At 38.8% G+C, this 12,064-nt stretch overlaps 1 protein-coding gene across 2 annotated transcripts in view; it reads left to right on the top strand.

The window, feature by feature from the left end:
* LOC124722940 (rho GTPase-activating protein 12-like) overlaps positions 1 to 12,064 on the top strand; it is a 245,819-nt gene that overhangs the window by 156,528 nt on the left and 77,227 nt on the right. For both annotated transcript variants that reach the window (XM_047248103.1, XM_047248102.1), the window contains exon 4: positions 401 to 502. In XM_047248103.1, the coding sequence (XP_047104059.1) occupies positions 401 to 502 (102 nt within the window). The remainder of the gene's footprint in view (positions 1 to 400; positions 503 to 12,064) is intronic.

The following is a 12,064-nucleotide window of genomic DNA, read 5'->3' as shown; positions in this document are numbered from 1 at the left end:
TTTCTCAGTAGTCTTCATTATTATCATTACTGTTGTAGTTATTTATGCAATTAATTTGTACTGAAAGTGACAGGTTGGTGTAAAAGACTGCATTGTCATTAGCCACTGATATGATACCTCAATGACAACATTGGTAACAAATTATAATACTACTGCTGCTGCTGCTGCTACTAGTAATATAATAATAATAATAATAATAATAATAATAATAATAATACATCAACAACAACAGTAACTTGGTATGAATTATTGTGTGGCGATAAGAGAATACAATACAAGACTTGAAGATCACAAACAGTTTTGTTTTTCTAGAAATTAATTCTACAAACAATGTGTTGTGACATGCTTGCTTGCAAATGTAAAACACGAGAATAAAGGCATGGTTTTTGCTTTCTTTCAGTGGTTTTCCTCAAATGATGCGGAAGGTAGAGTGTACTTCTACCAAGAGAACAGCAGTGAATCATCGTGGAGATTGCCAGAAGTACCGTCTACAATGTTGGAAGTATGTGTATTTGATTCATTAATTGTTCTTATCTATGACAAATTGTATGCTTGTTTGGTAAGAATTCAAAGTGGCACTTTTCCTTTCATGTATTAATATTCGTTTGAGAAATTTTTCATGATACTGCAGAATGTTTTATTACAAAACACCATGCATTTCAATCATGGGTGCCGCAATCACCATTTCCACCAGCAAATGCAGTGGCACCTTGAAGCATTTCCAGTCTGTCTTCAACTAAAAAGGATGTACTTTTTAACATGTTACAAATCATTATTCAATATTAAAAGCATGTCACATATTTAGATTTGTGCTGCACTGTGTGCTGATACAGATGGCAGACTAAATGTGAACTGGATAATGAAAGTAACTCTGCATTTGTGAAAGTGCTAGATCATGACTTGAACGCAGAAATCCTAACCATCTCGGGTAAAGCAGGTCCCCAGGTTGAGCCACTTGAGCATATCTCTTGATCGTATGCCAACTGGTGACCTGTCATTAGCTCTCCCCTTACAGCTTTCCACGGAGGATCTACTGCCCTTCAGTTTATCTTGACCTCCTATAACTTCTACTTCTGTGTAGTTCACTTAAGACGTTTGAAAGACTCTTTTTGAATCCGGCTGCAAAATTGTTTTGTCAGCTGCCCAAATGAGAATGTTTAGTCAGACAGTGGTTCCCATAGGGATTTAGGGCATTTGATAGTGACAGGAGATATTTAATTTGCTTACCATCATTTAGAATTTCTGTAGGAATTGAATGCTCAGTACTGTTGTACAAGATACATGTTAAGCCACTTCAGAATTTCAGGTGGTTATAGACTTGTAAGATACAGATTAAAAATAGATACAAAGCTAGGGAAAAAACTGACTAACCAGGCAGGAAGACAGAAAAGTAGAATATGATAACCTATTTAAGAATAAGGTTGATCGGTTTGTTGTTGTCGTCATCATCATCGTCGTCGTCGTCGTCGCCGTCGCCGTCATCTTCAGTCTGAAGATTGTTGGTGCAGTTCTCCACACTACTCTACCCTGAGCAAGTCTCTTCATTTCCAAATAGTTGCTGTAACCTACATCCTATTGGACCTGCTTACTGTTTTTACTTCTTGGTCTCCCTCCGCAATTTTTAACACTTTCCTCTAGTACTAAATTCATGTTCCCTTGATGTCTCAGAATGTGTCCTGCCAGCTGATCCCTACTTTTAGTCCAGTTATGCAACACAATTCTTTCCTCTCAAATTTTATTTAGTACCACCTCATTGGTTACATGATCTACCCATCTAATCTTCAGATTTCTTCTACACTGCCACATTTCAAAAGCTGCTATTGTCTTGTTGCCTGAACTATGTATTGTCCACATTTAACTTCCATACAAATCTATACTCCAGAGGAATACCTTCAGAAAAGACTTCCTAACACTTAAAACTATATTTGATGTTAACAAATTTCTCTTCTTCAGAAACGTTTTTCTTTCCATTGCCATTCTACATTTTCTATTCTCTCTGTCATCTTCAGGTATTTTACTATGCACATAGCAAAATTCTTCTACTACTTTTATTGTCTCACTTCCTAATCCGATACACTTACTATTGCCTGATTTAATTCGACTACATTCAATTAGTCTTGTTTTGCTTTTGTTGATGATCATGTTTTATGTTCCTTTCAAGACATTGTCAATTATATTCAACAGATATTCCAAGTCCTTTGCTATCTGTGACAGAAATACAGGATGTACATAAAGTCCAGGAACACTTTCAATTATTTATTGCACAAGAACTAAACATTGTGAGGATGTCATACATATTGCATTTTAAAGAGAAACTCTAAAAGTTTTTTTTTACAAACATTCGATATGCGAACCATGAGTGACCCAGGAGACATAATATGGTAACTGAATTCTTGCCATAACCGTCCCAGCATGGCATTGTTGACTGTGGCAGTAGCTTCCTGTATTCTCTCCCAGAGCTCTGCTACATAAAGTGGTAGAGGCAGTGCATACACCAGATCTTTAATGTGCCCTGACACAATAAAGTCACACGGAGTGAGATCTGGCGAACGGGGAGGCCATTTGTTGAACTCCAACACACAGAAAGTATGCCCCACACCTGAACTCACCGGGTTTGCGACTAGTGCTGACTATCGGCAAATTACCAAACTACGCTGTGGAGGTATACATGGAAAAAAACTTTCAGGGTTTCTCTTCAAAATGACATATGTATGATATCTGTACAATGTTTGGTTCTAGTGCAATAAATAATTGAAAGTGTTCTGTACTTAATGTACACCCAGTATAATGTCATTGGCAAATGTCAAAGTTTTCATTTCTTCTCCCGGACATTAATTACTGCTCCAAATTTTTTCTTCAGTTTCCTTTTGTGCTTGCTCAAGGTACAAACTGAACAACATTGGTAATAGGCTAAAACCCTGTTCACTCCCTTCTCAAGCATGGTTTCTCTTTCATGCCCCTCAGCTGGTGCTGCTTTCATATCCACTATTGTCTGACCCCAGTTGATCCCCTCTCAATTGGCGGTAGCTACACTGTGTGTGTTCATTAATTTGCTTAAAGCACAATTATTGAATGAAGCACAAAACTGTCGTGGTGATGTGTTGCTACAAAAACCACCTTTATGTCTTATCACTGAGAAAACGTTTTCCAGTGGATCTTGATTAATTTCGCGTGTTAATAAATATAACTTGGTTCCATCCAAAACATCATCAACAAACATGTTCAAAGCACTTATGTTACACAGAAGTCCTTTAACACACTTAATCCTAGATGAAAAATCTTTCCCATCAACATCTACAAATTTCCATGACTGTATCCATGGCTTCAGTGTCTTTAATATTTCCAAATGTCTGGAGGCACTTTTAATGCAGTTCCTTAAGGATACAGGCCCCTTAACACCATATGCATAAAATATGTCAAAAATATCATTCACTTTTTGGCAAAAATCTGCAGTAGCAGTAGCAGATGATGATACGGTACCACAAGTAACAAGTGTCTCAATGCCTGCTGCTACTGTATGACTCAGCACATGAACTGCAGTTCTTACCTTCATTTTTGAAAATGCTGGCATTTGGACAGCTCTTTTAGTGAGCTTGGGGGGCAACTTGTACTTCCTTTCCCAATCACTTGAGTACAACTGACAAATGTCCTTCCGTGAAGCAGGGCCAATCCATCCTTCATCTGTTGTGTGGTTAATGTTATACCTGAATAAAATATTGCATATGCTTTTTATGAAGTGTGGGGTGTCATAAAAAAAAGTAGATCTTACTCCCTTCATGTACTAAGCATGGATTAACTGGTGTGATAGCCAGTCTGTGCCTCCACTCCACAAAATTCGAGCCTTGGTCAGTCACTCATGTTTTTACAGCCAAACCAATGTCTGTGAGTTTTTTGACAACTTCAAAAAATATGCGTGTCAGATGGGTGGCTCCTACTGGTCCTTTGGAGAAATAATATACTAATGGCTGTTTAAAATTTGAGAAGATGCCGTTAATCATTATAACTAATGCAGTATTGGCAACCACAGATGTATGTATGAAACCCCTGTCTTCAAATCCAATAACACAATCCCTAGAGCTGTCATATATCAAATTTTCCATTAGTGACATCTCATCCATAGACAAGTTAACAAATATATCAGTTTCTGGTAACTGCTGCACTTTCTGCTTCAAAAGATGAAATATGTTATTATTTATCCCACAGTTTAATTGTATATCTTCCACATACCTTTGTAAGGTACGTACTGATCGAAGGCTAAAACAGTGTGATAAAAAACTGTATGCCTGAGTACTATAATACAACAAATGAAGTGCAAATAATTTAGTTTCATCTTTCCATCTCAGACCACGTTTTCCATTCAGTGGTATACTGATTTGGCTCATCAGTAAATCGAGAGCATCTTTTTTCAAGTACTTGTAACCAATACTTTTTAAAATGAGCTTGTCCTTTTGTATTTGTGTCCTGTGACGTTGTGGTTACAGTTTATTCTTACGATGGGCACTTTCCTTGTCATGTAGCAATTTTGTAGGAAGTCTAATGATTTGCATATTTTTACATTTCACATGATTTTTCCAACACACGAATAATTTCACGTAATCGAAGCATTTCATCTTCAAAAGATGTCTGTGTTTCAGACTCTGTTGTTAGTGATTTTATATGTCTCTCGTGTAGGAACACTTGCGGTAGCTGTTTCTTCTGTGTCAGGAGACAGTTTTATTGTTTTTGCAGTAACACTTTCACATTTTTATGGCAATTTTCTCTTCATAATCACTGTTGTTGTTGTGGTCTTCAGTCCTGAGACTGGTTTGATGCAGCTCTCCATGCTGCTCTATCCTGTGCAAGCTTCTTTATCTCCCAGTACCTACTGCAACGTACATCCTTCTGAATCTGTTTAGTGTATTCATCTCTTGGTCTCCCTCTACGATTTTTACCCTCTACGCTTCCTTCCAATATTAAATTGGTAATCCCTTGATACCTCAGGACATGTTCTACCAACCGATCCCTTCTTCTAGTCAAGTTGTACCACAAACTTCTCTTCTCCCCAATCCTGTTCAATACCTCCTCATTAGTTATATGATCTACCCATCTAATCTTCAGCATTCTTCTGTAGCACCACATTTCGAAAGCTTCTATTCCCTTCTTGTCCAAACTAGTAATCGTCCATGTTTCACTTCCATACAAGGCTACGCTCCATACAAATACTTTCAGAAACGACTTCCTGACACGTACATCTATACTCGATGTTAACAAATTTCTCTTCTTCAGAAACACTTTCCTTGCCATTGCCAATGTACATTTTATAACGTCTCTACTTCGACCGTCATCAGTTATTTTGCTCCCCAAATAGCAAAACTCCTTTACTACTTTAAGTGTCTCATTTCCTAATCTAATTCCCTCAGCATCACCCAACGTAATTCGACTACATTCCATTGTCCTCGTTTTGCTTTTGTTGATGTTCATTTTATATCCTCCTTTCAAGACACTATCCATTCCGTTCAACTGCTCTTCTAAGTCCTTTGCTATCTTTGACAGAATTACAATGTCATCGGCGAACCTCAAAGTTTTTATTTCTTCTCCATGCATTTTAACACCTACTCCGAATTTTTCTTTTGTTTCCTTCACTGCTTGCTCAATATACAGATTGAATAACATCGGGGAGAGGCTTCAACCCTGTCTCACTCCCTTCCCAACCACTGCTTCTCTTTCATGTCCCTCGACTCTTATAACTGCCATCTGGTTTCTGTACAAATTGTAAATAGCCTTTTGCTCCCTGTATTTTACCCCTGCCACCTTCAGAATTTGAAAGAGAGTATTCCAATCAACATTGTCAAAAGCTTTCTCTAAGTCTACAAATGCTAGAAACGTAGGTTTGCCTTTCCTTAATCTAGCTTCTAAGATAAGTCGTAGGGTCAGTATTGCCTCATGTGTTACAATATTTCTACAGAATCCAAACTGATCTTCCCCGAGGTCCACTTCTACCAGTTTTTCCATTCGTCTGTAAAGAATTCGCGTTAGTATTTTGCATCTGTGACTTGTTAAACTGATAGTTCGGTAATTTTCACATCTGTCAGCACCTGCTTTCTTTGGGATTGGAATTACTATATTCTTCTTGAAGTGTGAGGGTGTTTCGCCTGTCTCATACATCTTGCTCACCAGATGGTAGAGTTTTGTCAGGACTGGCTCTCCCAAGGCCATCAGTAGTTCTAATGCAATGTTGTCTACTCCCGGGGCCTTGTTTCGACTCAGGTCTTTCAGTGCTCTGTCAAATTCTTCACGCAGTATCGTATCTCCCATTTCATCTTCATCTACATCCTCTTCCATTTCCATAATATTGTCCTCAAGTACGTCACCCTTGTATAGATCCTCTATACTTCTTCCACCTTTCTGCTTTCCCTTCTTTGCTTAGAACTGGGTTTCCATATGAGCTCTTGATATTCATACAAGTGGTTCTCTTTTCTCCAAAGGTCTCTCTAATTTTCCTGTAGGCAGTATCTATCTTACGCCTAGTGAGATAAGCCTCTACATCCTTACATTTGTCTTCTAGCCATCCCTGCTTAGCCATTTTGCACTTCCTGTCGCTCTCATTTTTGAGACGTTTGTATTCCTTTTTGCCTGCTTCATTTACTGCATTTTTATATTTTCTCCTTGCATCAATTAAATTCAATATTTCTTCTGTAATCCAAGGATTTCTACTAGCCCTCGTCTTTTTACCTACTTGATCCTCTGCTGCCTTCACTACTTCATCTCTCAAAGCTACCCATTCTCCTTCTACTGTATTTCTTTCCCCCATTCCTGTCAATTGTTCCCTTATGCTCACCCTGGACACCCTGGAACTGTGTACAACCTCTGGTTTAATCAGTTTATCCAGGTCCCATCTCCTTAAATTCGCACCTTTTTGCAGTTTCTTCATTTTTAATCTACAGTTCATAACCAATAGATTGTGGTCAGAGTACACATCTGCCCCTGGAAATGTTTTACAATTTAAAACCTGGTTCCTAAATCTCTGTCTTACCATTATATAATCTATCTGAAACCTGTCAGTATCTCCAGGCTTCTTCCATGTATACAACCTTCTTTTATGATTCTTGAACCTAGTGTTAGCTATGATTAAGTTGTCCTCTGTGCAAAATTCTACCATGCGGCTTCCTCTTCCTATTTTGTTATTCATTATTAAACTGACTCCCGCATTACCCCTATTTGATTTTGTATTTATAACCCTGTATTCGCCTGACCAAAAGTCTTGTTCCTCCTGCCAGCGAACTTCACTAATTCCTACTATATCTAACTTTAACCTATCCATTTCCCTTTTCAAATTTTCTAACCTACCTGCTTGATTAAGGGATCTGACATTCCACGCTCCGATCCGTAGAACGCCAGTTTTCTTTCTCGTGATAACGACGTCCTCCAGAGTAGTCCCTGCCCGGAGATCCGAATGGGGGACTATTTTACCTCTGGAATATTTTACTTAAGAAGACGCCATTATCATTTAACCATACAGTAAAGCTGCATGCCCTCGGGGAAAAAATTACGGCTGTGGTTTCCCCCTGCTTTCAGCTGTTCGCAGTACCAGCACAGCAAGGCCATTTTGGTTAGTGTTACAAGGCCAGATCAGTCAATAATCCAGACTGTTTCCCCTGCAACTGCTGAAAAGGCTGCTTGCCCCTCTTCAGGAACCACGCGTTTGTCTGGCCTCTCAACAGATACCCCTCCGTTGTGGTTGCACCTACGGTACGGCTATCTGTATCGCTGAGGCACGCAAGCCTCCCCACCAACGGCAAGGTACATGGTTCTTGGGGGGTCATAACCACTAGCTGTTGCTTATTCTGCACGTCAAATAATGTAGGAACTGCATTCCATACCAATGTCTTCTTTACCGCACTCATGAACTGGTTTGACTCAAAATGTAATGCGCAAAACTTCACATTATTGTGCAAATAAAGGACATCTTTTTGCAGCAGGTCCTGTCTTCGGCTATTTAGTAACCATTTATTGCTCCTAAAAAAGAAAAACAATTTCAGTAATTCAATAAAGTTTAGAAAAAATCGTAAATAAAGAGCACTCTAATGTGATGTTTCATACCTCTCAGGATCCTTAGGGAACCTGAAGAATGACAAATGTGGTGTCTTCTTCCTATTATTACTGCAATTGATTGTGCTAGACACGCTGCCTTTCGTAAAAACCATGTTAAAAATGAATATAAATGATACTGTTTACATTTACTGAATACCGTATTCAGCAGCGTAGCTTCTCCACCGCTTAGGGCGCTGTTGTCGCGGTGTATAACAAAAATCAGCGAGACTGTCGCGACTGTATATATGAGACTGTGGTTGTTTGCTGATGATGCTGTGTGGTACAGAAATGTGTCGAAGTTGAGTGACTATTGAAAGATACAAGACAACTTAAACAAAATTTCTAGTTGGTGTGATGAATAGCGGCTAGCTCTAAAGGTGGAAAAATGTAAGTTAATGCTGATGAGTAGGAAGAACAAACCTGTAATGTTCGGATACAGTTTTACTATTGTCCTGCTTGACACAGTCAAGTCATTTAAATATCTAGGCATAATGCTCAAATGGAATGAGCATGTGAGAACTGTGGTAGAGAAGGTGAATGGTCAACTTTGGTTTATTGGGAGAATTTTACGAAAGAATGGTTCACATGTAAAGGAGACCACATGTAGGACACTGGTTTGACCTGTTCTTGAGAAGTGTTTGTGATCTGTACCAGGTGGGATCAAAGGAAAGTATCGAAGCAATTCAGTTGCGGGCTGCTAGATTTGGTGCCCATAGGTTTGAGCAACATGTGAATGTTATGGAGATGCATCGGGAATTCATATGAGAAACCCTGGAGGGAAAACGACGTTCTTTTCAAGAAAATTTGGAGAATTTACATTTGATTCTGTCTGCCAAAGATTCTACTGCTGCCAACATACATTGTGCTTAAGGACTGCGAAGTTAAGAGACGAGAAATTGGGGCTGATATAGATGCATAGAAATAGTTGTTTTTTCCCTCGCTCTATTTATAAGTGGAACAGGAAAGGAATTGACTAGTAGTGGTACAGGATGCCCTCCGTCACACACTGTATGTTGGCTTGGGGAATATCTATGTAGATGTACATTTTATGGTGTTAAAAATTCACAAAATTGTTAGGTAAAATTTACACAAATGTCAGTTTTACGATTTGCAAGTGTTCGACTATACTGGAAGAGTAATAAGGCCAGTCAGTGTCAAATGTGGGAAATAATTCATGCAGTCACAAATTTTTGTGCAGTGGTAGAAGGGAGTGCCAAGAACAACATACTAGAAATCCTGATTCCAAATGAACTGAACGTTAACCATGAAACTCGTCACCTGGTATTGACTGAAAATCTGGGAATGAGAAAACTTTGTGCCAAAATAGTTCCCAAAAATCTTATACAGCAACAATAAGATCAATGGAGGACTGTGGCTGCTGACATACTGGAACAAGTAGAACTGAACCCGGAACTGCTGAACTGAGTTACCACTGGTCTTGAGGCTGGACTGTGGGAGTCAGCGTGCCTTTGAAGATCACTTATTTAGACATGCAATGGAGCCCTGGCAATTTGAGCCAAGTATTTTGAGGTTTGTGTAATTTGGACTAGTCTTAAGAAAATAAAAATTTTACATGAAACTTGAGTAAAGACTCATTTTCATACGTTGTCAGCATGTATGTTTTACACATTTTTGAATATGTTATATTTTGAACTGTCTTCAATTTTCTGTTTACAATACAGGTAAAACTGTCCCACTTAGAAGTGGATATAGCGTACTGGACCGTTTGGAAGTCTTCAACAAAATTATAGCAAGGGGTAATACTAAATATGAACCACATACTTAATCTGGGATTCAGAGATTTTGAGAGAACTTTTTACTTGGTGTTAGTAGCCTAGAAACAGCTATGTTTAGCACATTGAAGAAAATATAAGCAAGATAGTGGGAAATTCAGAATTGAAAGAATAGTCAGGCAAAAATATTCCGTATCAGTAAAACTATTCTCAGCAGTCGTATCCTTAAACTTAGGAAATGAAGGAGGAATGTGCATTAAAAGAGCATGTCTGAGCCAACTTCATTTTGTGGATAACTTTGCTTTCTTTTCCTCCAATGCAGACAAGCTTCAATGAAACAGAATAACAACTGAGTAAGTTTGAAAGTATGCTGGAAAATTGATTACTTCAAGGAAAAAAGTGTACATGGTGCGACAACAAAGTAACGAAACTGGTTAGAAAGAAAACTTTTACTTACAGTTTTAACCAACTACACTGGTACCACCTTCAGAGTAACTCCATTGTCAATGCACACACTTATCCATCACTGTTTCTATTGTTGGTAGTCTCTCTGGAACCTATCTCCTAATATGCCACCAAAAGCCTTTGGTACAGCTGTTTGGATCTCTTGTATTGTTGCAAACTGGTGTCTTTTAATAGCTGACTATAGTTTTCAAAATAAAAAAAGTCACATGGGGCCATGTTGGGTGAAAAAGGAGGTTGTGGGGACATTTCACTAGACTTTGATGTCAAAAACTGTCCAACAGACAATGCAGTATTGTAGGGTGCATTATTGTGTTGCAGGATCAAGTTTTTAGCAATCTGGATGAACACGATGGACCCATTTTTTAAGTCTTTTGAGAATTTCTTGGTAGTAATGTTACTTTACTGTCTGGCCAGGAGGTAACCACTCTTTCTGCACAATACCCATAGAGTCGAACAAACACGAAAGCACTCATTTAACCTTTGACTTCGACATGCCCACTTTTTTTGGCCTAGGATTTTCCTTGAAACAAGTTGCAAACTTTGATGTTTCAGTTTAGTTCATAGTGGAAAACACCATTTTGTTTTCATGGCCAGTGGTAACTCAGTTCAGCAATTCCATGTTCAATTCTAAGTGTTCCAGTATATCAGCAGTCACAGTCGTCCGTTGATCTTATTGTTGCTGTATAAGATTTTTGGGAACCATTTGGGTACAAAGTTTTCTCATTCCCAGATTTTCAGTCAATACCAGATGACGAGTTTCATGATTAATGTTCAGTTCATTCGCAATCATTTTCATGGTTAATCTTCTATCAACTGGCCCAAGTTCACTCACACTGGTGTGTTGCTGCCATGTGTTCATGCTGTTGATGTTTTCCAACTGCATTGTTCATTTTTGGCTTAGTTCTGGCTTCAGAAAATATTTTGTGCAAGCAAAACACTTATGCCCTTGATGGAACGCATTTCCATTAAGCCTTCTGAAGCTTCCCCTCATGTTACTGCAGCTTCCTCACCTCCGCATCAGCACCATATTCTGCAAGCCACCTAATGGTGTGTGGTGGAGGGTACTTTCAGTACCACTATCTGATCCCTCAACCCTGTTCCACACGTGAATAGCGTGTGGAAAGAATGATTGTCAGTAAGCCTCTGCATTGGCTCTTAATTTCTCAAATTTTCTCCTCGTGGTCAATGCGCGAGATGTATGTGGGGGGAAGTAATATGTAGTCAGACTCCTCCTGAAAAGTGCTGTCGCAAAATTTCAATAGTAAATCTCTCCATGATGCATAACACTTCTCTTGTAATGTCTACCGGTGGAGTTTGTTTAGCATCTCCATAATGTTCTATCGCCAGCTAAATGATCCCATGATGAAATGCACCGCTCTTCGTTAGGTCTTCTATATCTCCTCTATCAGTCCTACTCGATAGGGATCCCAGATAGATGAACAGTACTCAAGAATCGGACAAACAAGTGCGTTATAAGGCACTTCTTTCATGCGTGATTTACATTTCCTTAAGATTCTTCCAATGAATCTAAGTCTTGTCTACTTTTCCCACTTCCTGTTTTATGTGATCTTAAGATCACTGTGGATAGTTACGCCTAGATATTTTACAGCAGATACTGTCTCCAGTTGTTTGGCATCAATAGTGTAGCAGTACAGTAGCGAATTTCTTTTCCTATGTATGCACAATATGTTACATTTATTTACGTTCAGTGTCAACTGCCGGAGCCTGCACCATTCGTCAATTCTCTGCAGGTCATTCTGCAAATTCTTACTATCTTCTGGTGTTGCTACTTTGGT

This window comes from Schistocerca piceifrons, chromosome X (assembly GCF_021461385.2).
Source record: "Schistocerca piceifrons isolate TAMUIC-IGC-003096 chromosome X, iqSchPice1.1, whole genome shotgun sequence".
NCBI lineage: Eukaryota > Metazoa > Arthropoda > Insecta > Orthoptera > Acrididae > Schistocerca > Schistocerca piceifrons.
Note: the sequence above shows the minus strand (reverse complement) of the source record. Positions and strands in the feature narration are given on the sequence as shown.